This window comes from Buteo buteo, chromosome 1 (assembly GCF_964188355.1).
Source record: "Buteo buteo chromosome 1, bButBut1.hap1.1, whole genome shotgun sequence".
Lineage (NCBI taxonomy): Eukaryota > Metazoa > Chordata > Aves > Accipitriformes > Accipitridae > Buteo > Buteo buteo.
The window spans coordinates 51,310,371-51,337,997 of record NC_134171.1 but is presented as its reverse complement, the minus strand read 5'-3'; the positions used below and the strand labels follow the sequence as shown (position 1 = coordinate 51,337,997).

General features: G+C 41.3%; 2 protein-coding genes and 1 long non-coding RNA gene across 5 annotated transcripts in view; 2 read left to right on the top strand and 1 right to left on the bottom strand.

The window, feature by feature from the left end:
- The window catches only part of SNCA (synuclein alpha), a 71,096-nt gene extending 66,797 nt beyond the window's left edge, over window positions 1-4,299 (top strand). For all 3 annotated transcript variants that reach the window (XM_075045224.1, XM_075046831.1, XM_075046011.1), the window contains exons 5-6: window positions 2,631-2,720; window positions 3,751-4,299. In XM_075045224.1, coding sequence (XP_074901325.1) covers window positions 2,631-2,720; window positions 3,751-3,783 — 123 coding nt within the window. In that variant the 3' untranslated portion in view covers window positions 3,784-4,299. The remainder of the gene's footprint in view (window positions 1-2,630; window positions 2,721-3,750) is intronic.
- LOC142032208 (uncharacterized) overlaps window positions 1-27,627 on the bottom strand; it is a 185,060-nt gene that overhangs the window by 81,751 nt on the left and 75,682 nt on the right. The gene's annotated exons all lie outside the window — the stretch shown is intronic.
- Window positions 5,593-26,005, top strand: LOC142038517 (uncharacterized). Its single transcript, XR_012652679.1, has 6 exons — window positions 5,593-5,712; window positions 10,049-10,169; window positions 11,439-11,513; window positions 12,467-12,569; window positions 25,558-25,603; window positions 25,837-26,005. It is a non-coding gene; the product is annotated as an uncharacterized LOC142038517 (long non-coding RNA).

The window sequence follows — 27,627 nt, the reverse complement described above, 5'->3', positions numbered from 1 at the left end:
ATAGCTGAGGAGGATTCATTCCCATAGTAAAGGAAGAAGAGTCAAAATTTTTAAGCCATTGCAGCAAGTAAGTTCTACTTCACATCTTATTTTTGCCACTCTTGTATACCAGTTATTTTGTACCTGTTCCTTGAGTCAGAACTGGCCCCCAGGGTCATGCAAATGTACCACTTTACAATGATGGGACACTGTCTCCTCTTTGTTTATAAAGTGACATGAGTTGCTCAACAAAATGAGAGCACAGCATGCTTTGGGAGGGAGGCGTATGCCGTAGCTGTTCATTCCCAGGGAAGGTGTGGGTGGGCTTGCAAGGTAGCCTGACAGCATGTAGGTCTTGGGCTGTACAAGTCTGATAGTTGTGAAGCTTTGGCAAGGCAGGCAGGAGTGCTGATAGCACAAACTGACACCACTATTGGTACTTGGGAACAGCAGTGTGGCGTGGTGTGCTCTGCTCTGGCTAGCCGCAGAAGCTTGCTTTCCGTAACAGGGGGTCTGAGAGCACAAGACTCTCTGGAGAAGTGGAAATACAAGTCTTACCCAGACTGACCATGCTTCAAACCAAGATATAGGTGGGCATTTGCTTTTTCTTATGGGAATCCTCAGGGGACAAAAAGAGGTCTTCACCTTGCCATTCTTTTAACACCTTGTTCACTGTTGAGTTGTAATTTTCCCTTTTTAAAGTGTTTTCCCTGCAAAAGAGCTCATGCTCCCCACTTAAAAACTGACTTCGCCCCTGAGAAGCTTTTGTTTACCTTTTCAGATCTTCTAATAAAAAACTTTCCCTCTGGAAATGCCCTTCTGTATGGTTTAAGAATAGAGGTGGCAGCTTCAAGAGGAAAATATGTCTTTCATACTAAGACAAGAATTGGTCTGTTGGGTGTTTTTCCTCTTCCATAACTGAATTAGGATATGGAATTATTAATCATGAGAACATAAAATCGCATTTCTTTGTTTTAGAGGAGGTAAATAATGATGTAAGGTGTACCTTAGATGGCTCTGTGTTACTGGGGGTGGTTGTTTACTTTTGTGATATCCTAACTTTGGGGGGACAGTACCTCAGAAGGAGAGAAAGCCACCATTAAAAATGATGTGGTCACCTATGTGATACATTTAAACATAACAAATGTGACCTTGAGTAATGTCATTCTCATCTGAACTGCAGTGACATCAACATGAAAGGTGGTGTTTGTGTTACCGTTTGCAGCTGGATGAAGGTGATAAGCCTTTCCTAGGCAAAGATTTCCCTTGATGGTTTGGTATGGCTTATGATTTGCTTCATTTGAAAAAAATATTGGTGTTGTGGTTGATGCTGTATTTCACTAGTGCTGCTGATTGTTTTATTTGAAGCTGTAGAGGAATCTCCATCCCGAACTCACCGAAGGAACTTGGGAAGATGATAAATTCAGCCCTTTTTTAGGCATTGTGCCTCTATAATCCTGATAGACAGTCCAGACCCATGGCAGAGGTTCCTAACAAACAAACAGCATACGAGCTTTGAAGCTCTTCTTTGAAATTCGGCTGGCAAATCTTTTTCTTCATCATTACTAATGGTCCTGGCAGTTTCATTTGCCATCTGTTTTCCCACTACAGATAATGTTAAGCTGCATGCTTTCTTCCTCGTGCAGCCTCAAGACTGATTTTGGGCACAGTTTTACTTGATGTACCAATTGTTAGCCAAAGCTGTTCTTTAATGATAGGGGGAAGCAGAAATTAAATTATATTTTGGATTAAACAGGAGAGCAGTAGACTAGAGCTGTAGGTCCTTAGAGTTGATATGTTAGATCAAGTGCACAATAACAGCTTTAAAACTTGTATCACGTGCACACTATTTAGTTATTTCAGTCAAAGCTGGTAGGGATTGATGCTACTTCTCATAAAAGTAAATAGGCATAAATACTCCTAAAAATTTGTTTAGAAACTAGGGTGATTAAATATTGCACATCAAATAATCTTAGCTCAAGTGTAAGCCGGGGCAGAACTGTAATTGGGCCTGTTTTTTTCTGATAATTTCATGCTTGAAAAGTTACCTGTCATGTTGAACACCCAAAATTATTAGTTCTTCTGGAAGACACAGGCCTAAATAAAGATATTGGCAACCTTATTCATTGGTGTCCCTTGACTTTTGGAATTTGTCCATGTTATTTATACCATAGAGTAGCACAGGGTGTTAACTGATAGCAGGCACGTGCATGGAGGGAACTTGGCAGAATAGTAGGCATTGATTCCACACAGACTATACTGTTTACTTCTAAAGCAAAAACCATATCTGGCTCCACTGAGACACAATGGGACCAGATATCTTCATACTGGACCTTTTAAAGTCTGAAGTAAGAGCTTTAGCATCACTATCCTGTAAATTGCAGACTCTGAAGAATTACCTCATTAGTCTGGTTTGTGACTTACTTAATTTTGTATTTCTGTCTAAGCTACCAGCCTGCAGGGTTTTTTTTAAGTGAATTTCTTCCTGAGTGTCTGTAATTGTTTTTTAGTGCATTTCTGTCTAGATTGGCAACTGGTATAAATCAGCGTGGTCACAATAGTTACTGAAGGGGAGGAAAGGCACACTTTGGCATAAATGACAAGGCAAGCAGTTACAGTCTGTCACTTTTCTTTCCCTGTTTTAAATGTAGAATGAAGAAGGTTTCCTGCAGGAGGGAATGGTGAATAACACAGATGTTCCTGTGGATCCTGAGAATGAGGCTTACGAAATGCCTCCAGAGGTAAATCTGTTGTGGCATTCGCTGTGACTGCACGTAGGAGGAGGGCGTAGGAGGAGGGCACAGGAGGGGGCTGCATGCTCGAGTTCCATTAGCCTGGCACAGGCTGGTGCTGTGGGCTGCAAGGGCACAGCAGAAGCGCAGTCTCTTTTGGCCAAGATCTCCCAGAGGTGTAGTGCTGGGAATCAGAAAATCCATTGCTCTCTTGATAGTAAAGAAGTTTAACAGGAAAGTATTGTGTGTGTTTCAAAACACTTGTGCCTGGGTTTCTGAGCAATCCACAGTAAATTTGTATCTTTTTCTTGTGTTTGATAGGTAATATGGGAAAACCAGCATCTTCAGAGATTGTTTTAATAGCTTGGCCATTTATCAAAGCATCATGCTTTGTAAAACACAATAATTCTTTATTATACTCTAAAGTTAATGCAATTATGGGAGTAAATTATTTTGGTTTTCATGAACCTGCTATCTAAAATATTACTACAATGTCTGGCATGATGCATTGGTAGTTGGAGTGGCAGTTTTACAGTAGTGCAGATAATTAGGCTGAAAATGAGAGGTATAAAACATTTAGGCCATGATCCAGTAAAAGACTTAAAGTCACACTTGATCACTAACACCTTGAATATCACTGAAATTTTGGGAGCTGCTCACATACCCATAGTTAAACACACGTTTAAATGATTTACTGACTGGTATGAGTATCTGCAGCACCTGGTGTGCTGTTCAGCCCAGAGGCAGTCCTCCTCGCTCTCCAAGTGAATTGCCATGGGTGGCTTCGTGAGTTCCTGGCAACATCAACTGAATGACATGTTAACCACTGTAAAAGCCTAATTCTCCTGTAAATACCACAGCTTGTCAGGTACAGTATCCGGAAGATGTAACAAAATAATAATAAATGGCTTGCAAGATCCCGATCACATGAAAAGCCATAATATTTTGGCATTGAATCCACTAGGACTAGAACAAGCAGTGAAAGTAGGATGTATTTATCTAAAATACTAGTAGCACTGATTTCTGCTCTCCTCATTAGGAAGAGTATCAAGACTATGAACCTGAAGCATGAGAGTCCTTTCCTTCCTTTATCTCTCCTGAAATCTACTAACTACTAAAGACGTCCCATCCTGTACAAGTGCTGAGTTCCAATGTGCCCAGTCGTAAAATTTTTTTACAGTTTTTACGGTGTATTTTGAAGTCTTCCATCAGCAATGATTGGAGTATCTGTGACTGCATCCACCTTGTTTCAGCATTTCCCTCCTGCTGAAATGAAAGCTGGTTGGCAGGGTCATTGTTGTGCTGTGGATATTGTGGCTTCAAGTTTAAAAGTTGAAAAAGAAAATATTAAATAAAAACACCTAAGTGTCTACTGCTTATTTCTAACTCTGTACATGTTTTGTTGATAGGCTGTCAGTAATTTGATATTGTTTATGATACAATTTTTATTTGTTTCCTATGACTATTCTTTCTGTGCAGAGATGACTTATTGTGAGAGCTTTATATATATATGTGTATGTATTATACATACAAAAAAAGTAACTGAGCATGAACTATGCACCTATAAATATTAGCTGTTGAAATTTTATTGTTTTGTGATGTGTTTTATTAACTTGTGTCTGTAAATAATGGTGTTCAACTGAAGCAAATAAAATGTAACCCATTAAAAATTAACTTCTAAGTTAGTGATGATTTATAACACCTTCTTTCCTCTCCAAAAGCCCTTGTTAAAGCATTCAGGCTGTGTTGCTTCCTGTGAAGGAACTGGAGGAACAAACCCAGCAAAGAGAAGCCCAGTCTATATAAAAAACAGTGAGGAAGGAGAGTATCAGGTCTGGTACCTCAGCTGGAGTAAATTGTTGACAAAATAGATTCATTTGTAGTGCTAATAAACTTTCTGTTGTAAGGAGAACCTGAGAGTGAATGAAGCCATTAATAATGGGCTGCAGCAGATTATCAGGAAATCATGAGACCCTTTGAAGAATTACTGTTTCAAGGTTGTTAAAGTGCTGGGCTATACAGAGGAGTGATGGATTAATTGCAATCAATTTGTCGTGCATAAAGTCCCATTTAGCAAAAGTTCAGTCTACTGTCTGTTTTTAGACCCAGTAATTTTAGTTATTGTGTTGCCTGGAAACTTTTCCATATAGTAAAAAGATTTAAATGTGAGATGTTTTTACTTCTCTCATGTTTTATTGTCTGTTATTTTGGATCAAATATTGTAACCTGAATGATACAGTGGTTTTTTGTTTAAGGTTCTCTAATCCTGAGTAGGATTTTGATCTTCCCTTACAGCTAGTCTTTCCAGTGTTCTGGGGCATGGATCTTAAAACAAGGAAATATCATTGTCTGTTTTTGTAAATGGGGAAACTTAGGCACAACCACATAATGCATGTCACTGGTATGTACAAAAACAGACCCAAAACCCTGGAGGCTGAACTCTTCAACTTATTCTTGAACTGAGCTGCTTTCTGGCTTTCTGCAACCTTCCTGGTATTAGCATGCCCAATGTGGAATAGATCTTTCCAGGTATGTAACCATCCCAGCTGTATACAGTGGGAGCTGATGGTGTAGTACTGTGAGCCAAAAATCACATGAATGTACTGGTTTCACGATGCTTAGAAAACCGGTGCTTCAATTTCCCGTGTCATCTCCCAGTCCCAATCTCATATTTCTAAGGAATTTCATTTATTTCAGAAGAATTGCTATCAAGCTCTTTTTTCAAAGCAATTAAAAATCCCGTTGATCATTTCAAACAACTTGTGGATATTTTCATCAATAGTTAAATTGCTTAATGGAGCCTAAAGTCCTATGCTCTTTTGCAGAAATCTTTCATGATAATCTGTAACAACCCACTAACGATTTGCAGTCTTCTTCACAGGTGGTGTGTCGAAAGAATCTCTTGACCTGGACATCACTACTGTTAAAATTCATCTTAATGCCTCAGTGGCAAATCTATTGATTGTGTCCATTGAAAATTAATATCCGGACAGGGCACAATGTAAGATACTGCTTTTATAATTATTAATGTTGTTTAAGGATCTTTCTGTTGCAGTAGAAGGATTCAGGAAGAAAAGCTCAGTGCTCTAGTGTGATTTCTATTTTTTTTATCCCCCCCCCTCCAGCTTGCTAGTAGGGACTCATCCACCAAAAGCAACAACTGAGAGCAGTCAGATGCCTGATGCTTCAGGAAATAGCACTGGAAATAGCAGCCTAAGTAGAATACTTATTTCTGTTGTTCATCTTCTCTATCTTCTCTTCCGCAGCCCACAGGTCTTGATTGCTCTATTGTTTCTCTATTAGGGAATCAAATTAAACTGTTTGGTTGCTCACATGTTGCAAATAAGTCATGCACTTCTTAAATAAGCTGTGGGGAGCAGTATGTCATAAAAAACAGTAATAAGAATAAATTGACTCCTGAGACTTGCCCATTGTCTGAGCATGTAGGAGTTAATTATTTCCTTCTGTCGGTTAACATCAGCAAATCATTCAGAGTTTTCAGGTCATTTAAAATGTACCATAAGAGATCAGTTTAGTTCTTGTGCCTCTTGCAAACATGCCCTCAGATGGCCCTGAAAGTCCATGGGACCCCTGGTTACTATGGCAGCACAGTGTGATGCAGTGCTCTGGTAACAAGCTGCATTTTAATTAGATTCCTTAAGGGCTGTCTGACCATTCTTTCCAGGTAAACTGAATGCCATTTTGTCTTATTTCCTGCAGTGAGATGAATACTGACACGTGGATTGCAAATGTCAGAATTGTATTGGATACTAAAGCTGAACTAAATAGATACTGCTGCATTCAGATTTTTTTAAGTGTCTGCCCTGGGTATTAAAAAATGCTTCTACTGTCATGATAACATTTGCTTAAGCAATGCCTTATATTCCAGAGAGGAATATACCTCAGAGCCCTTTTTTCCTTAAGGGCCTAGATTTCAACTCAAACTGAAAGCAATCTTCTGTCCTCAAATTACTAGTTAGTAATGAGTCTCACCATATCCCAGTCCTCCAGGGAAAAAACACATGCTGCTTTTTTGTTCTGTTTTGACAGCTTTGATTGGTCTTATAATGGTTTCTAATTAGACACATTGCAGTAATGTTTTTGTTACTGTAAATCATAGTGTTAATACTTGGGTTACCTGCCTTTTGTATAATGACTTCCAAGTCATTGTATTTATCTGAGGGTTAAGGCAAGAAATGCCCTCTTCCCACCACTGAGACTTTCCTTCATTCCATCGAGACAGCTGTAGGCAAGTTAAGGTAAATTACAGTGTCCTGAACTTGAGGAAAAGTAATGTGCCTGCATCTCTTCAGGAAGCACAGATTTTACTCACCCCAGTATTCGTAGTGTGGGCAGTCCAGGCTCAGTGATTCTCATATGGAAGCATCTAGCACGGACAGCAGGTCAATCAGCTGCGGCAAACTTGGAGTAGAGACCTCTGCCTCCAAGAGCTGGGAGACTCGAAGATTCAGGGCCATCCATTTTAAGGCTGAAATTATTGCAGGAGCACAACAGAAGACAGGTATGGAATGGCTGCCTACACGTATTCATAAAATCTTAATATACCAAGTAGAACTACTTAAATGCCTCTAAGATTTGATCCAAAGTTTCCTACTGGCTTCACATGGGTGTTTTAGGACACCCATAGCTCCAGTGTACATTTGATCTTCTCATACAAATTACGTGTGGCAGTCTGTACTGACGTGATGAGTTTCCAGTTGTTTTCTGTGTGCTTTTTACTAGAAAATAACTGGTGAAACCCTTGCTTCTAGAATTTCCTAAGGCACTGGCTGTACAGTAGGTTTTTTGTCAGATAGATGGTGTGCAGTGGAGGTCATGCTCCAAGGCTCTGATCCCTAACTCGCTGAAAATAAAGGGAGTCTTTGTTGACTTATGTGGGTGTGGATGATTGCTGGTGCCACTCTTAAGTCTGTGGTAGAACTCAGAGATGGCAGAGATGAGATGATCAAAGTTCCTCTGCAGAATATGTAAGAGTAGCAGAAGTAGCAGTAAAACAAAGATTACCATAAAATCCCACAGCGAAGTCCTCAACAGGCTTTTTCAGCAGTGCTGTGGTCTTATACTCTGGCAAAATTACATACTGTGAATACTGCATGGTACAGCGTGCCTCGAATGTTGGGTTTGAATGGAGTAGTTGCCCTTAGGTATTACAACCTTAGAGGTAATTACTCCTTCAGGTAATTGATATTTAATGACATATTAATGCAAACTAAATCTTTGTGTTCTGCTCTGGAATAGCTTAGGAAGTAAGTGGGAGAAGATAGATGGTTCCTTGATACTGGTTTGGGTTTTGATTTCAGTCCACACAAGGCTTCCAGTGACTTTGACTAAATTATCTGATACTTTTTGGCCCCCACCTTGAGGCTTTCAGTATTACTGGGAAAGACGCAAATAATGGTCTTCACAGGATATCATCATTCTGCTTACATATACACAGGTCTGAACTAAGAGCATCAGTTTTCATGTAAGCAGACTGGCTCTTGAGTTACAGTAACCAAAAGCAAATGAGATCTTAGCCTTTAGTGTCTCCATGCTGCATTTTTAATGGAAAATATCATCTGTTTAAATGCAGACATAAACAACTTTTCTCAAGCCTGCCTGACATTTAATGTGTAACTCAGAAGGTTCCTCTGATCTAAAAAAGGCTGGCAGATGGAGAAACAGCAGGTAGAACCTCAGATGAGACAGCCAGGAGGTAACAAACAGGGTAGGAAACTAGGTCAAATGAGATTCCTTCCATGTTGGAAGAAATGCCTTGAAAATGCTTCCTCCAGTGGAGGCATAAAAGTGAGTTTTCAGCATTTTCCATCAATATTTGTATCTCTGAATAGGTCAGAGTCTGTCAGCATCTGATACATCTATAGGGCATATTTCTGTGGAAAAGGTGAATGCCCGAGATTTACAAGTGTGCTTATTTCAGCTGCAGCATAGATCTCTCTACAAGAGGCCAGGGCACCCATGCATTTCTGATGATTAACTTGAGATTTAACAAGGAGAATGTTATTATGAAAAGCCAGTTGCTGGGATAACTCGACTTCTTTTCTTTTTCTCTCTACTTACCACTCTCCCATTTGTTTGTTTCTTTCCACTCACCTGCTAAATTTTCAGAGGGTTAGATCTTATCCTGTCCCCATTGCCGAGTGTCCACTTATTGCAAAATCTTATTCCAGCCATTGCGTCTGGTACATTGTGATGAGGCTGCAAGTGCATACCTGGAGAGCTGGGGTTTAGTCTTCGACCCTCCCTTTAAAAAGAGGAAAGACCACAGCTCATGTCCTCCTCGGGATATTCCCATCACTACTGTATCCAAAGACATGGCAAGGTAGAGGCGCTGCCCAAAAGCAGTGAGGCAGAGAGGCATGGTGGCTGTTGAAGGAAGGTAAAGGAGGAGGGTGGACAAGCAAAACAGGCATGAGAGCCTTGCTGAGAATTGGCTGGCATTTATTCTGCCTCCCTCCCCTGGGCAGTGCTTTTGGTGTCAGAGGCTAATGATAGAAAATAGCCTGTGGTTTTACAATTTTTCCAGGGACAGGCACCTCAACGAGCTGGGTAAATTCAGAACAGGGCTGCTTTGCTCTCCGTGAGGCAGAATTCCCATGCTGTTTGAGGAGACCTGGCTTTTTATGTTGAATTCCCTTTTCTATTTTTCTGCCACCTGAAGTCCTCTGTACCAAGAAAATAAAAGCAATTAACTGAGGAGTGTTCTAGATTAATCAACATAAACTATGAAAGCTGATTTTATCAGTCTACTGCATAGAAAAGGGAATTGTGCAATGCCCATAGGACTGCTATCCTCTGTTGTTTGATCAGGAGTTTTATTCATGTGAATTTCATTTGTAAAATTCCATGAAGCCTTGCAAAAATAACAAAGATGGTCATCTAATGTTAGCATTTGGTAAGATAGCATCCTGCTGAATTGGTTATATTGCCCACTTCCCCAAACCAGAAAAATCTTACAAGGAGCAGCCTTAGCAAGAAGACAAGGCAGTGTTGTTGAGTAAAAGTGGACAAACGTGTTAATAGTGAAAATGTAAAGGACAATAATCTACAAATGCTACTTAATAAGGCCAAAAAGAAATGAAATCTGTTATCTCGGTCCACTAAGTGGCAACTTTCATTGGTGAAGAAAGGTGATGGCAGCTTCCACAAAACCCTTGAAACAAAACTCCTCCTATTTATTCAGCTCCATCACTCCAAAATCAAGTTCCCTCCTGGTGCAGATTTGCAGCAAGAGAGTGATTGAATAATTGGATGTTCTTAGGTGTGAAATAAATGGAAGTGAATTCAAAGCCTTCAATTTTCTTTTTCATTCTCAGTTTTTTGAAAGCTCAACCAATTCAAATATGATGATAATTCCAGTCTGTAATAGTCTGTGTGAAAGGCAGTTGCTGTGCACTAACGGGACAGATCTCCTATATTACCGCATTTCATGGACAGGTGAGTGTTTCCTGCCATTAGGAGTTCTTCAATGCCTGCATGTTTATAATCTAGGTTTGCTGTTGACTGTACCTGATAGAGACCTGCTATTTGGAAAAAGCTTGAAGAAAGGAGATTTTTTTTCAGATTTCATATACATTTTACAATATGTTTGAAACATGATTTTACACATCCTTATGATGATACCATCCTGGATCACGTTGGACACATAGAAGTATACATATATATGTATTTTTTAATGGGTACTCTGTGTGTGTGCACCCATATGGGTAAGTATGTATGGGCATTACTGTTAAGCACTATAAAGTGCTACAATTTTAATAATGGTCTTCGCTGTGGGGAGGGATTATCCCAAATTCAAGGAATGCATTTTTGAGGCATTTAATATAAGTATTAGGTAACATATTTGAAAGCTTCCAAATTCTAGCGTCACAACTAACATAACAGGCCAAATCTGTATTAGCAAAGTTTTGCAGGTGTAACCACATAACTCTACAAATCCAGATGTGGCTTATCTTAGCAATGTTACTGACATTGTTTGGTCCCTTACAGTGAAATATGCTCTATTAATAAAGATGCACTGTTGCTGCTGTACTGGACTAGGTGTTCTTGATGATACAGCTACGTCAGTGGAGAATCGCATTTATTCTCACCGGTGTTGTGTTTAGTGCTCTTTCAGGGGCTGAAGCGCTTGTCATGGTGCCAGTTCCACTTGACTGAGTGTGATAATAAAAGCATCCTACCCAGAAACCCTGGCATTGCCTAGTTACACAATGGATTTCTTGGCAAACCTTTATTATGTGGGATTGGCCTTCTGCTCCTAGGAACAGCATGGTTTTTCTGAACCCCTGACTGCCAGTGGGACGTTGGCTCCGATGTGACCATGAACAAGCTCTTCATGTAAACCATCATGTTAAATCAGGGTAGTCTCTCTCTCTCGCATGAAGACGTAAGCTATGCTGCTTAAATAAAAGGAATTATCCTGAGCTTGAATATACAGCCAAATAGATGAGTGTTAGCAGAGCAGCTCTGACCCAGAGCTGCTTGATGGCAAGGCAGCTCTAGGAGGATGTTAGCTGGCTAATGCAAGTCAGTCTAGAGGAAATGAAAGCAAAAGCACACACTCCCTCAGGAGGGTGGGTAGATCTGAAGGAAGAAAATTGGTGGTGAGAGGAGTGCACTTTGGGGAAAAATAGCATTTAACATGCTGATAAATTGCCCATCTGTTTTCTCTATTTAATCACTTTGTCTTGTCTTACATGTTACAAGGTTGCTGGAGAAAAGCATTGCCTATTCCGTGACTGTTCACTCCCTAGTACAACGGACCCCAGATATTACTGAAATGTAAGTGAAGTGTGAGGATAATACTGTAAACTGGAGGTTCAGAAGTCAAGTATGTTGCCTCTGGAGACCCTTTTGAAATCCACAGGAGAGCGGTACAGGTGGTGTTGGAGCAGAGTTCAGTTCTCAGCCCCTGCGGGCGACTTCAAGTCTTCGTAAACTGTTGCCTGGGTTCCTGCCAGCCTTCTCATTACACAAAACTCAGGTGCTGCCATGGAAAATAAAGTTTGAATTTACTCAAGCAAATAATTTTGGCATTGTTTAAAATGATGTACCTATGCCTGCCCAGCTCCCACTGCTGAGTGTCTGAACCAGCTCTACCTCCACCTGGCTGACAGGGATGTAATTTTCAGAGAAGATGCTGACTTAAAAGTGAGATTTATCTCATCACGGAAACTGGGAAGGGAAGGAAAGAAAGAAGAGTGTGTGGCTGCACTTTTGCAAAAAGCAGATGCTTTCTAGAGGTTAAGTGGGAAGTATTGCTTTGCTGTTTCTTCAGTTCCTGCAGAAGCAGTGCACTCAATGTAGGGCTGTGCCTTCTGGTCTTGTGTCTGTGATGGGCATGAGGGGTTGCCATTAGACAATTAAATCCATGGGCAAGTGCAGATCGTACAACGCTGTAGCACAGCAAGGGCATCCCTTGGTAATATAAGCTACAGAGGCAGGCTTTAATTCAAATTCTGCTAATTGCTTATGGTCTTGTGGTAGGAAAGTCATCCCAGCTGAATTTATGACCCCAACTGTAAAACAGAAATAGCTGTACTTGTAAAGTGCTCACAGATCTCAGAGGTGTTATTACAGCTAATTCTGAAGCTAATCTGATGCCCTTGACTAATGTGGACGTAATATGACAGAAGAAGATAAAGAACTGGAAATTAATTTGTAGCTGGTTGCCACAGTCTGGCGTTTCTTTTCCTCTGCCTTCTCCTGTCACACGTTTTTATGTCTCTTACCAGGGCTGAATGGCTATCTTGACTTTACGAAACACAGCACAAGATCAAGACAACTGAGCTGGAAAGCATAAAAGAAAGAGATTGCAGGCTCTCCTGTGTCATGCAGGTATTACTGCTGAAGTGTCCAAGCCATACTGTTTATAGAAGGCTGACTTTTAAAAAAAGGAAACATTACTAAAAGAGGTTTTTTAATATCCCATTGTCCTGGTTTCAGCTGGGATAGAGTTAACTGTCTTCCTAGTAGCTGGTACAGTGCTATGTTTTGTGTTCAGTATGTGAAGAATGTTGATAACACACTGATGTTTTCAGTCGTTGCTCAGTAGTGTTTAGACTATAGTCAAGGATTTTTCTGCTTCTCATGCCCAGTCAGGGCACCTGACCCAAACTGGCCAACGGTGTATTCCATACCATGTGATGTCCCATCTAGTTTAGGAACTGGGAAGTGGGGGCGGGGAATCGCCGCTCGGGGACTGGCTGGGTGTTGGTCAGCGGGTGGTGAGCAATTGCCCTGCGCATCATTTGTACATTTCAATCCTTTTATTATTGCTGTTGTCATTTTATTAGTGTTATCATTATCATTATTAGTTTCTTCTTTTCTGTTCTATTAAACCGTTCTTATCTCAACCCAGGAGTTTTACTTCTTTTCCCGATTTTCTCCCCCATCCCACTGGATGGGGGGGAGTGAGTGAGCGGCTGCATGGTGCTTAGTTGCTGGCTGGGGTTAAACCACGACACCCATTTATCATTCTACTGGTGGAAAAGACCAACAGCAGCTCTTTTCCTCCAACTTTTTAATTTAAGCTGAAAGCAAAGAATGGGTTCAGTTAGATGTAAAATGCAAAACAAATCTCTAGTTGTCTTATTAAATAAACTGAAACATGAAGGTTCACATGGATATCATTAATTTGCACAACATCAGTTTGCAGCTGAAGTACCTGAAGATTAATGTGTGTCCATCTTCCCTGGCCTGGGGTCATGCCCCAGCCACATGCTGACCCCAAGACCCAGATCCCTACTGCAATGACGCCTGGGCTGGAGAAGAGCTGTGACTTGCTCTGATCAGCTCTAGGCTTGTTCATTGGGGCAGCAAGACTAGAACTTAACTAGAGTTTGAGCTCTGGTACTGTTGTCCCCAAGTGTTAAGAATTGGAGTGCATCCTTCCTAGTCATTTTTTTACCTCTGGGATCTGGAAAGAATTTCACTCACAAACAAGAATAGTTCTGACACTGTTCCCAAAACACTCTTGCCAAAGAATAGTCTCTTTTAACTTTTGTCCTTGTCTTTCTGCTGATCTTATAGTGTTCAGTTACAAAGCCAAAGATGTGTTGACTATCAGGTCGTAACCTTGCACATCCCTAATTCCCAGTGGAATCTCTTTAGAGATATGATGTACAAAAAGTGCAGGATCAGGACAATTGGACATGTGCTGATGTAAAAAAAAAAATCTCCTTTTGTTTTTCTCTTCCATTTACGTTATTTCCAAACTAAATGGTTATTAACATGTTCATTATTGTGGGTATATTACTAGATAATAAGTAGGTAGCTTGGCCATCTGAAGGGAAATAGAGCAACAGAGCTAGAGAATGGAAACCAGCATTGTGGTGGCTTCTCCATAATTGTCTTTCTGTATCAGTGATTCTAGCTACATGTCACAGTGTAGTGAGTTTGGGTTTGCAGAGCCATAGAGGGAACCTTAGAATAAGTGGTCCAGGTGAGAACAGGCATTGGAGAAGCAAAATCCATTTTTAACTATAGGGACAATTAAAAGTCAGGCAGATTTCAGAGTCCAGATTTAATTAATCTGCTCATTGCAATCCAAGTAGTTTATTTTCATGGTTGTCAATCTGATTTCCTTCTCCAGAAAGGAGACTGGTGTCACTTTGCTGTTGCTTTTGAATCCTACTTTGCATAGTACATTGCTATTAAAAAATCCTAAAAGAAGTAATTTCCTCCTCCTGCCACTGAGAGCATCCGGGCTTCAGATTTCTGCTTCTCTCTTTGCTGATGCATATCAGATTTTCTGTCTCCAAAAGTAACTTGCTACAATTTTTGTGGGTGTGCAAGACTTCACCTATCACTTGAGAAAAGCTTGCTGAAGCGCAGAGGGACCTATCACTTTCTTGTTGGCATTCAGCCAGGTTCACACAGCTGTGTACTTCCACTGCCATTTTTAATGGCATTGTTTGTAAGAAAATCAGTATTTGTGACTGTCATTGGCCAGCTCGCTGGTGTCATTTCTGTGTTTTCTGATGAGATTCTAAATTCTCTGGACAGGTCTGCAGCCTGTTTCAGATCTCACTTTCACAGTAGTTACATATCCATGAAATCCTAGGTGCTTCAGTTATTATTCATTGTCTGTGTTAGGAGAGCATCCTCAGGCCCTAGACACAATTGGGCCAGGAGCTTTAAAATAATCAGGTTGAAGAAACAAATCTGACAAAGAATGTAAATGGATTAGCTGCTATTTACAAAGCTGAAAGGGAAATGAAGTTTTGGTGACTTTTTAGAACATCTGGCATATCCCCAGTGCCATGCAAATAAACAACAACATTGCAAGGAAGGGCTGTGAAATACTTTCGTTTTAAATGCCATGAGTCCCCCATTTGTCACAAATTACATACGCTTGGGGGTGACGGAGATGATTGTTTCTGAGCATCAATTGGGAAAAAACCTAGATTGTAGACTGACCTACTGGGGATCGAGTACTGACCCTCCGATGCAATGTTCTTGCATTTTCTAATGAGAGTGGGTAAACTGTAGAGTACCGTTGGTGACTGAGCATCAAGTAGCAGCATAAGCCAGCACTCAGCATGCTCCTCGCTTTGTTAGGATGTCACCGCAAGGTCAGGGCCAAGTGTTTCCCCTCCTAGGCTGTGCAGTCACACCTTACTTCTTGAACACAGGAACAAGAGTGCTCTGTCGGGTATCTCTGCTTCTCTGCTGAAGTGATGCTGTTGGAAAACATAGTCTCACCCCCGTGCCGCAGACACCAAGCAGAGCAAGGCGGAGGGTCCCCGTTGGTGTGGGGGGCCTCATGTGAGGACCAGTAATCTCATCCCCTGTTAGCACAAGCCTTTCTACACCCGGGGTATGAGCACTAACTATCAGCTGTGTTTAATTATAAACTACCCTGATAATCAGACTGGCTTTAAAGACTTGCCTGTTGCTTTTGATAGTTAATTAGAAGTTTGTCTCTGTAGTGGCTTGAGAATAGGGCAGAAAACTCTGCGCTAATACCAGGCTATCACTATTAGCTCTCTGTGAGTGAAGTACTGAAAATTAGTGTGGCTCTACTGGTCCCAGATAAAAAACAGGTCAACCCTTGAAAATAAAAGAGCTGGGGAAATACTGCATTTTACAATACAGTTTAAGTTTATAAAGCTGGAAGGTTTCAAAACAGAAAGAAGATCCACACTTGTATTTCCAAAACCATTTTGCAACTTAGGTTTTCTTCAGCTAAATGAGATTTTGCCAAAATTCACTCTATCCCGTGAAGGATTTAAATTTGGATGGAATTTTGTAAGATTTTTCATATGACTTCTAGCACCACATACCCTAGTAAGATCTTTCCAGTATTTCTACCTTGCAGTAAGAAACTGTCTTAAAACTGTCTGTGTTACTATCTGGATAGAAATATCCTAGGCCTATCCTCCCCCCACAGCAAATTCTGTTCTGTAGATTTACCATTGCTATTATTTTAGATGAATGACCCCCTCAAATTCTGAGACTAACCTTGTTGCGGGGTATCTTGAAAACTGTCATCACCTTTCAGGGCCATGTCTGAATATACGTTAAAAACCCTACCAGGAATGTTATTCATATGTCATCATTTACATACTGGTTTTGACCAGGTTCTTAAAAAGGACTTAAAGAAAACCACCTCTCAGCTGATTTGTAGCATCAATATGCCTGTTTTTTCTTTTCTTAAACACTATTTGCCATTCAGGCCATCAGACAAGCAGCTGAGGAGCAGACAATCTGTTTAGATTTCAGATTTTTTGAACAAATGATTCACCAAATGATAGCGTACTGTTTCTATTTCAGTTAATCTAGTGACAAAACGGTATAAAATTAATTCCAAGTCAGGCTCTCAGTGCAGGCAAGGCAGCACGTCTGAATCGCAGTGCCTGCTCATCCCTGCCTCACCTCTGCTTCTCCTGCTCCCCATTTTCTCCTTTCTTTGCCATGTGTGTGTATGCAGCCTGAAGCGTCCTGCACAGCCAACGAGCTTCATGAAGCCTGGGGAGTTTCCAGGTCAAGGCTTTAGGTCATTTGCTGCTGAACACACAGAAATACAAATATCAGCACTACAAACAGGTACCACCTTTTCTCCGAGTAAGTTTCCAGGAAGTCAGAGTTCCTGTGCTACCACCTAAAACACTTCACCTGTGTATTTAAATAGCAGCTTTTTGTGGATACTTTTAAAAATCTGACTTCATAAATTTCTAGCTCTAGAGATGCCTGGACACGAGCCAGTGTGATGGAGATGACTAGTAAGATTTTCTTGGTTTGCCCTTTTGTTTGGGAGGACGTTCTTGTCTTTGCAGCCTGCCCAGTACTTATGGGTAGTCGCACCACAGAGACTCCTCTTGATTTTTAAATTATTATTGTTTAGAAGTCAGGATCCTTTTGTCGCTTGTAGTCTGTAACTCAGATGGAAAACAACATCTGCTACAATGAAAGAAAACAGTGTTTAAGCAGCATTAAAAACACTCATTTAACTCTGTACCAAATATAGCTCATTTCATATTAGTGAATTCATATTTCTTGCATCAGCTTTTGACTTTCAGCGAGCCTCTTCCACGTCACACTCACATTGGACTACCTCAACGCTCATTTTAAAGGAGACACGGGGTGTGGGGCTGATTTTGGTTTTGAATCTGAGTTCTTAATTTCTTCTTTCAGCAAGGAGAAAAACCAGTGGCAAGTCCCCAAGGAAAGGCGGGGGGGGCGGGACGGGGAGGGGGGGAAGCCAGTTCTTCCTCCTCCAATCTCAGGAAAAAATAGTGTAGAAATGCCCAGCAAGGCAATTCTTCCAGTCTGTCCTTTTCACATGAGAAGCCTCCTTTCTTTTTTCATCCCCATTCACACACTCCCCCTTTTCTTCTTACCCACCCTGGAGCAAAAGGCAATCTCAGGAGTTTGGGGGAATGCCAGCATTCACTGATACTTCGCAGCATCCAGCTGTGGCTTCTAGGAAATGACTTTTAGATTTTGCACTGACTGCCCGAAGGCTGGGACAAAGGACACACGCAGAGGGGATGGTAGTGAAGCTGAGCAAGCAGAACAGAAATGTAGAATAGAGGTGTGAAGGAGGGGAGAGCAGAGACAGAGGGATAGTCTGCTGCTTCTTCTGTCCTTAGTTGTTGGTAGGCCTGCTCTGTGTGCTTGAAAATCTGGACCTTCCATCTCAGAAGGACTATGGTCACTACCATATTTAGACAGAGAAAAACAAGTGGCTGCTTGATGGCAATAACATTAACAAAACCAGGCTGGACTCAAGCTGATGACTCAGTGTAAGATAGCATACTGTAATTATGCCATGCCGTTCATTTCTAATCCACCTGCTGCTGCTTGTTTATTTGTTTAATATTTCTTCACTTGTACATTGCACCACCCTTCTCCATCCTTTGCCAAAATTATATTGCTAATGCTTAACTGCATGTGGCACTCCTGCAGTGCAGTGCTCAGCGCTGGGTTATTTTGTGCAGTGCTGTAGTGAAACAGCAAGTGAGAAAATTGAAGCCTAGAAAAGCAGTAATTTATTACAGTAGAAATAAGCGCTGAATGAGTCACACTGCTGACAGATTCTGACATGGAACCAATCTATTAGAGGTTTGCCTGTCTGCAAGTTTTTTCTCCCTCTCTGCTCCAGATGTGCTCTTCTTAAAGGCTGCACAGACAAATGTTTCCTTGCTTGGAACTTTCTGTCTGTTCTTATCTACAAAAGCATTTGAAAAAAGACCCTAAACCTGAAAATTGGTAAATGTGAGAAGATGTAGCAGGGCTTTTCTTCTGTCTTGTGATGCTTTGATATTATTAGTAGAGGATGAATGTTAACAGCAGGTATTTTAGGGCTGTAAAATATAGCCTGGAGGCTGATAAATACCTGGTCTGTGAAAAGATATTTATGCTAGCCAAGTTTTTCCAAAAAGAGATCTGTGTCATCATCTGTTTCCTTGGACTTTAGGGCATTTGCTCAGTGCCAAGATATGAAAACTTATATTAAGGCAGCTCTTTAAGGTGCACCTTTATTCCCAGCTGCATAGTATAAATACTAGGTCAAGCATCCTTTACCTCCTAATGGTAAGCAGTCCTCCTAAAGAGTAGGCTATTGAAGCCTGCTAGTAATTTCCTCAGGACTGAAGGCTGTGTGATTTGGGACTACATGAGTTAGAAGCCCTGTTTATCTCCCTGTCCACAGAATAGTCTTCTGTCTTGAGACAGAGCTGTGCAAAGGGGCAAAAGGCAGGAACCCTCTTGTAGAAACTGCAGCTAAGTGCTGCCTTCTCCATAGATGAACGATAGGTATCTTAACACAATTAATTAGTCATCTAAATTCAGAAAACAACTATATTTTACACTGTAGGCTGGGGGTGGGCCTGAAGAATGAGACTGAACTTAATTAGTAATCCTTATGTACAAACTGTTTCTGAACCTCAGCAGGAGTTGCTAAGAAAACAGTATGAAATAATATTTGAGTATTGACAGTGACAAGGACTGCATAATACTTCAGTTTCTGATGCTTCCTCAGCCCTGGGTTGTTCCTTAAAGAAAAGGAAAAGCAGCACAAGAAAATGGTATATATTCAATTCTGTGCCTATAGATGCAAACACAGTATCAAGAGATTTGATCAAATCCTTCCCAGAGAGGAAGAATGAGTTCCGTTTAAATTTAGTGTTCATCTGCTAGCTTTAGTAGTTTGTCTGGGGGAGATGGGCTTGTTGTCCCTGCTGATGCCATCAGAGAAACTCTATGTAAAGGCTGAGGTGTCTCAAACAGATAAACTGTTTTATAGGCATCCTTAACAGAGAGAAACAGCTTTTGTTGTATTCTGCATCAACTTTAAGTTGTTTTGAGTATGTATGTTAACCTGAGCTGCATTGCTAAATTCATAAAAAGTGCTTCTTTAAGAGTCTGAAGAATCCCAAGAGATCATTTTGGGGTTTGGTGTTTTTTTAATTTTCATTTTAATCTCCTTTGCCAACAATTCAGTTAAAATGTGAAAAAAATGTGAAAATTTTTTAAAATGTCAGCCAGCCTGCCCTAGTTATCATCCAAAAACTTAAATTTTAGGTTAATGTCTTGCAGACTTTAATTAAAAATAAAAAATAGGATGAAGTACTTCTGAACTGTGCACCAGAATCATAGGAATTCATGTTTCTCAGAGGAAAAATGCAGTATATTTTTTCGCCAAGTGAGGGAACAGTGTAGTGCCGGTGGTGGGGGCAGGTGGGACCTCCAGGGACTTGCTCATCAGTTATATCATGGAGAGAACAAGGACAGGGGCAAAGATGAAGTGTGGTAAAGATCCTACAGAAAGTAGGTTTGGGGGATTTCATTTCAGTGACACGAAGAGTTACAGAAATGAGCACAACAGAAAAGGCCAAGGGCATGACAGAGGCTCCGAGAGCTCTTTCAGCAGAAACGTGACCGAAGGGAATCGGTGGCTGGAAGAAAGGAGGGAAGGCAGCTCCAGACGTCTGCTGTGCTCAGAGAAGATGGGGAGGTAAAGAAGCAGCGGCAAGGGTGGGCCCTGCCGTGAAGTTATAGGCAATGCAGGGACAGAGCTGAAATGCTTAGTTGTAAAGCTCCACCTTCCGAAAGCGCTCAGCCTGCTAATTAGAAAGGGCTATTTGAGACTTACCACTTCCACAGAGCTGTTAATGGACTGTTGTGTTGGGTTGTTTTGTTGGTTTGTTTTTTTTAAAACTTATTCCAAGAAGATGCGTCTGGTTGCCAGCCTCACCTTACTGTCTCGAGAGGGAGTTATTTAAGGCAACGCTTACTCTGGCAGACACAGCTGGTAGTTCAGACACGGCTTGCAGGGAAGGAAACTGTTGGCTTAAACTGTTTTATCAGCAAAGGCTTTGCTTCCCACCAGAGACCTTGTGCACAGCATTTAAATCTTAGGTGCATTATTAACAATAACAGAATATAAAAGAAAAGGAAGTGATCTTTAAGTACACCCTGGCATGTATGATGATATAGTCTCTGAAATCACCCTTTGGTGCTCAGTCACCTCTCAGGAAGCCTCCTGCTCTTAAAGCACTGGCAGATTTCCGTGTGCAGCACAGTGGGGTTTTTAGATTAGCCTTGAAATGTGATCTTTTGCATCCGTACAGCAGTAGTTACAGCTGCAGCCTGTGCTTTCAGCTGCATTTCTGTTTCTCATTGGAAGTTGGCAGGATGTTGGGGTGAGGTTGCCTGCATCTCTCCAGCTAGAAGGGTTTCTGGAACGATGGAGAGGCAGGTACGGTTCCACCCATCACTGCCCACAAGGCCAGGGGATGGATTCAGTCCACTAGCTCTTTGGCTACGGTGTGATATTATACCTGAAAAGTGTTTTAACTACAGCTAAAAACACGTAAGATCTACAGATTGCAAAATATTCCTAATGGGCAGGAAGAAAAGTGTAACTATTGGTAGTTACTTGCATTTTAGCTCTCAAAATAGGCAGCTCGATCTCTGCATGACATACAGTTGTATCACTGGAGGGGAAGTTTTGAGGTGGGTAATGAGTGCTGGAGCTCAGGTGGTGGAAGAGCTGGGCAAGTGCAGTGTGAGCAGAAAGCTGCTGCGTGGGCCAGGCAATGTTTCCACTTAAAAGCACTTGTAGGAAAGGATTAATAAAACAGAAATTAATTGATACAGTCACTGGCTTAGCTGAACAGATAGACAAGTCAAATGTTTCCCTCTCTAGAGAGATCAGCATACCATCTGACAGAGTCAGAGAGAAGCTGCTGGGGCAGCAGAGGTGGCAGGGACCCTGCCTCTGACAGGTGTCCTGCCCAGAGCTCGTGGGCTCGAACCATGCGGCAGGGAGGTCATTCATGGTGCTCAGTGCTCTGCTAGCTACAAGCAAGCAGGTTTTGTCATCCCTTTACCTACCCTGGCTATAAGGTGTTCACCTCTCAGCTGACCAGATTCTTATACCTGACCTTAGTGTTGTAAAAGGCATTGCACGTTCCGCAAAAGTAACAGGAAAGACCCATTCAATAAAAACAGTTTCCACAAAACTGCAACTAATTCTTTTCCATGGACTCAAAATATTTGGAAGTCCATATACTTGTTCAGTCTGGCTGGCAAAGAAACTGCTCAAGTACCATACAGGGCATTGTCACCATAATATTTCTTTAGTGACTGGAGATTGGTGGTACCAGAATGTTCCTAGTGTTACAGGAGCTGAGGTTGAATCTCTTTGGTGCTCATCTGAATTAAAAAAAAAACCCACTCATCACACATTTCTGGTGCCAAGAGAAATACAACTTTTTTCCCCTGTACATGGATATTCAAATGACAGTTCCTTTATTTTTCTGTAGGGAAGCTATTACATGGGCATCATGATGGTAAAGAGTTTTGTTTTTAATTATCTTTGTTTTCTCATTGCCTCCATAAAATTCATTATTTCTTCCCCAGCTTTTTATGTCTCCCTTCTGAAGACAGATTCTGTTTATGGGTGCACTATGGTTCTCCTCCCACTTTATACATTTTTATCACTATTTCCAATTTTGAAAAGAGTTTATTGCTATCTGGAGTGGGTGCTGAGGGCTGGAGAGTTGCAATAAAAAATTGACTTTTAATGCTAGCACAATTGAAAATTTGCTGATAGAGCATTTGATGTCTCAGGTCCAAACTTGGTTCCAGGTCGGTAAACGAACTCAATTCTGGCTATTGGCTTGTCAATACAATACAGATTTCTCACTGTCATCCAGCTCCCAACAGCACCTTGGCTGGAATTCAGTTTAGAAAAGATGGAAACAAATGTTTTTTATCCTTTCAGCTCAGGTTTACAGCCCTTTCGCATGCTACTGGTCACTGTATTACATTTCCAACCTGTGTGACATCCTGAAAATATTAGAAACAAAGAACGATGTGATTAGCCCAACTACTGGAATGCTGCCTATCAAGTATAAATGGCAAATCAGCTTTCCAGACAAAGCCTGTGTGGAGTACAGCCTGCTGCTCAAAGCATTGGCATGATGCTCCTATAGCTGATGTAGTGTTCTGTCATGGTTGCTGGTATTTCTTCTTTCTGAATCTGTTTTTCTCCAGTGTTTTCCATGAGAGAGTCAATTGAAATGGGTAGAATAGTAGCATCATTCTTTTCCTTTCTTTTCTTTTAAAAAACATGCATTTTGCTGTTGGCTTTTTTTTGTTTTTTATATTTTTATAAAGCTTCAATTACTTATCAGCATCAGCAGTTCATAATGCTCTGCTTCAGTTATTTTGGAAATGCCTGAGTTTTTCTAGGGAAACAAGTCTATTACATTAAGCATCTCTTTATGTTATATCAAGGCCCTTATACACTGATTTGATAGATTAAAGAGGGCTTAAATTACAGCCTTCCCTGTCCACATACACCAATTATACCTCCATGTCTATTGAACAGAACTCTACTTTAAGTAAAGAATTTTTCTTTTAAATATACACATTACATATAGAATGTCAAGTACCCATAGGCTGCAAATCTACTACTGTGTGAAACTGAGGGAAATCTATACGGCCTTAGGAGTAACAGTTTAAAGAAAATGCAGCCGTCACTGCAATACAGGTATTGCAATACACTGCAATTCTTGTGCTGAGAAACAGCTGCATGTTACAGTATGCAAATAGATGTGTATCAATTTAGACTGGTTTTAATACACTCATGGTCACTGCTTGTTAACTTACGATTCAGTGTATTCTCATTAACAAGAATGATATTTTTCTGTGTGCTCAATAATCGCCACCAAGGGGTACTTGTTTGTTAGGTCCGGGGTGAAAAATATTCCTGGTCAATGACACTTAAATACTTAGACAATTCAGAGCAATAAAATGAGAAGCAGACTTGCCTGCCACTCTTCTAATATAGCACAGGATTTTTCAAAGGACCCTACAGTGTTTAGATACCTTCCAGGCTTTGTACTGCAATTTGTTTAGTTTACTCCAGGTAACTCTTCAATCTTCTTTTAGCTTTTTAGCCAAAACTCCAAGCCCAATGTGAAATGGTGGAGTATGCCTCTAAGGGAGCTTGCAGGCAGGGTGAAGAACTGATTTTATTGATGGTGGTGTTTTTAAAGGGAAAATGACATCTTGCTTTTAATAATCCATTTTTTTCCCCCTACCTGTTGTGGAAATGTTTTCTATTTCGAAAGTCTGTGTTTCTTATGCTATATAATGCTTTATTCTACTGAAAAATTTCCATCTGTTAAATGCTCAAAGAAAATCACTGTGATTCGAAGAGATTCTCAGACTGCCTGGCAAATAAGGTATGTGTCTGAAAGCAAGTCCCTCAAGATTTTCTCCAGAGAATAACAGACATGGTCATTTCAGTTAGCCTGGATTCTTTCACCAGAAAAAAAAAAAAGGGAAAAAAGATTTCAGGATTAAGACTGCCTTGATGTGAAATATTTCAGGGTTTGCTCCAAAATCCATTGAAATCGGGGGTAGGATTCTCCTTGGCTTTGGCTGGCTTTGGGTCAGCCAGTGTCTCAGTAAGCTGGAGTCATCCACAGAGCTTGGAAAGACTCGTGACCTGGTAGAAGCTGCCACCCTCCCTTAGGAACAACAGTAACGTGCAGGCAGACACAGGCATGGTGCTACACGCTCTGATTTGAAGTTACCAGGTGGTAACGTGATGAAAGGAAGTCCGTAGATCATCTTAATCTTCCAGATGCATCCCTGCCTTGGCTGGTGTACAAATTTTCAATGAAAGACAGCACTTTTTTCATCTTTTGGTCCTTAAATTGTTCGTCTTGTGTGGTATATTGCAGTTTTTGTTTTCAAACCAGAAATGGGAGGGACATTGTTTCTCTCAAGACAGCAAGCTTGTGCTTTTAAAAGATTTTAGTTTAATAACTGTATTTACCCACCTCCTGTTTGTTTGCTTCATTTTTCTTCTTCCCATCCTTTTCATAATTATCCTATTAGAAATGTTATTAGTGGGGGTAAAGATCAGTGCAAATACTAATGTACCTATATTTCCTGATGCCTGACCAAGCAAGGCTTTCTTCCTTCCATTTTTGAAGAAAACCTATTTATTTTTGTAATTAATTATAGGCTCATTTCCTTTATGCCATTCCCAGTTATTGGCTGCTGTTCAGGAGGGCGTATGTGTGTCACTTGAAGACAGCTATTCTCAGCAGGGGTGTATGCATGAAGGACCCCCCCCACCCACACAGGTGCTCAGCAGGGAAGATGGAAACCGGTCATGGGAAAATCTGAAGAGCACATCTAATTCGGGGGCTGTTCGGCATTAACTGCGCTGCCTGCCTGTGCTGCATCATGAAAGCTCTTGTGTGAAGGTTTCCTGTCCTGCCCTTCGCTACTGTGGGCAGATGTCTTCTGCTGGATTACCTGCTTTGAAATGCAACACGGCCTTGCCTCTCCCAACTCCATGGGGAGATGGGAAAGCAGTTGCACTGTGTGACGTGTCCTGTAAAGCAGTCAGCTAAACCCCAGCTGTAGTTGTAAATGCGACAGTAGGGGTTGGGAAGAATATTAAGCCTCAGGCTTTATTCCTTACACCAGTCTCCAGTTGTCTGGGATCGAGATGGGGTGACAAAGGACTTTTTTTGCGTTTTGTGGTCTGGTCCTGGTCTCGCTGTGCTGAGATGGAGAGGTGGTCTCTGCATGTCTGAGCAGCACAGAGCAATTTCCATAACAGCTTGTGATCAGCTTGTGTTTTAATTCTTAGTGTTAATAATGTTATTAATTGTAGGGTGGCAGTGCCTATGGGTTTCAGCCAAATCAGGATTCAAAATTCTCTTGTGCTAGGTGCTGTACAGTCATAAATGCACATTTCATGCCCCAAATGCTTTCTAATACCTCCTTCGGGGTATTGTACTGATAAGTGACACCTATATTTTCTTTTTTCTTTTGCTTATTTCAGAGAGATTTTTTGAAGAGCCAGGTGCTACACTATTACCAGGAATCAGGTAACGGCAGATGCTTACTTTTCACAGTACTTGTAGGCGATCCTGTGTTACCAAATGCTGTTGTATCATAACACTGGGAAAAGGAAGGAATAAGTTGTACCAATCTGTGCGCACAGTAAAGGAAAATATTTAATAAGTCCATGATCACTGGGTTTCATTTATTGAAGCTCAATGGATTTTATGTAATATATTAAATGTCATGTATAAACATAGCTGCGGAATTTCTCTTCCAGGAACTCAGGGTTTTGTCTCTCTCCAGTGAAGCTGGGTGCTCAGCGTGTCTCTGAGAAAAGGGAGGTGTTGAGGAGCTTGGTGATGCCCTCCTTGGAAGAGCATGTCACCTACCTGCCAATAGGCTTGGATGCTCTGTGCCTACAGCAGACACTGGCACCCTGGATAATTGTTGTCTGCCTAAGGTTTCTCATGCTTCAGATTGTGAAAAATTTATTGATATGACATTTATGGAAAGGCCTCATGTCCACTTGGCATTTCAGTTCTGGCATATGTCTGGATTTGGCTTTGGAGTGGCATTGGTGAACCTGGTTAATTCCAGTGGAGGGGAAAAAATCAGACGTCAGTACTAATATCATTAGATCTGTCATCTGCTTAGAAGTTCAGGAATTATGAGATATAAATGACTAGTGTCTGTATCGCTGATCACTGTTCTTAACCAGTCACATCTGGAGCTCTCACTGAATCATATAGAATCCTATGTATGGAGCAGGGAAGTTCTCATGCAGAGATCTGGAAGCAAGGAGCTGAGGGTTCAGCCATCTCCAGGAGGACACGGCGTCTTTGCATGTCCTGTGTCTTGGCTCAGGAATGAGTGTGCTTGCCCTAAGTCGCTGTCATAGATGGGGAGAGATGGCATAAGGCATCTTCAAGCATTATTCCAGGCAAACCTGACACAGTGCTGCCCCTGCTAACTTCACTGACATGGATGAAGGCTAGAGCTAGGTGTTTGGGAGGCATTGCATGGCATCCTTTTTATTTTACAGAAGCTTTCTTCTACTGTCAGCAGAATTTCTTCTATGTGCCTGAAGTAGATAACAACTTGGGCCTTTGTGAAACAAAAGAATAGAGATATTAAACATGAATTTACAAATATCCTTACTTCCCAGGGTAAAGAGTTTGCTGGCCTCTTACCTTTTGGTGGTTTTTCCAGTAGAATAAGGTAGCAAGAGTATTTTTTTCCTGGTCTCCAGCGCATACATAGAGGCTACAAACTCCCACTAGTATGCATGGCACAACAGCAAGAATTGCTGCATTAGCAAAGAACTGCTGACTAAAAATTGAATTTGTGCAAGCAAAACTCTGCTAGGTGTTTCAGAGACGGCAGCTTTCCCAATCTCTTCCTGTGCTGCAGACAAATCTTCACAGTGCAGGAAAAGAGGCTGTTGCTGCCTTCTGCTCCTCAGGCAGATTTCCTGATAAAGCAAAAGGCATTCATGCTTGATCCCTCTGTTTGTCCTTTATATTCAGCAAAGTGGTGCTTCAGAGGACCGTCAGCTTATCCCTATTAGTGTAGGACTCCAAGGAGAAAGCATGTTGGAGGATGAGTAAGAGTGGGAGGGGGAAGGGTTTCATACAGATGCCAAATCTCTGCTGGTCAGTGGTCCTTTAGTGGTCCTAATTGGTTGTCACAGGTTAGAACAAGCCCAGATTGCTCTGACTTACTGCCAGGGCCAGGTCTGGAGCTGCTGTGGCTGAAAGCTGACCCCTGAGACTCTCACTATGCTTTTGCTAAGACACTGTTTATTCAGGATCAGATCTAGCCCTTGCATCTCTCCCTGGAGAACAAGGCAGGCAAACCTTGTCAAGGAGGTATTAGCCAAGGGCATGCAGGGGCAGAAATCTGAACCGTGCAGTGCAGGTTAATATAAACACATTTAATCCTCGAACCTTCTCTCAGCATTAATCATTTCCATCTGTAGCACGTGCCACTGTTGCTGTCAGAGTTGGTCCTTGTCCAGCTGGCTGTTGCAACTCTCATACAAGATGCCAGATCTTCTCAGGAGCCAGGA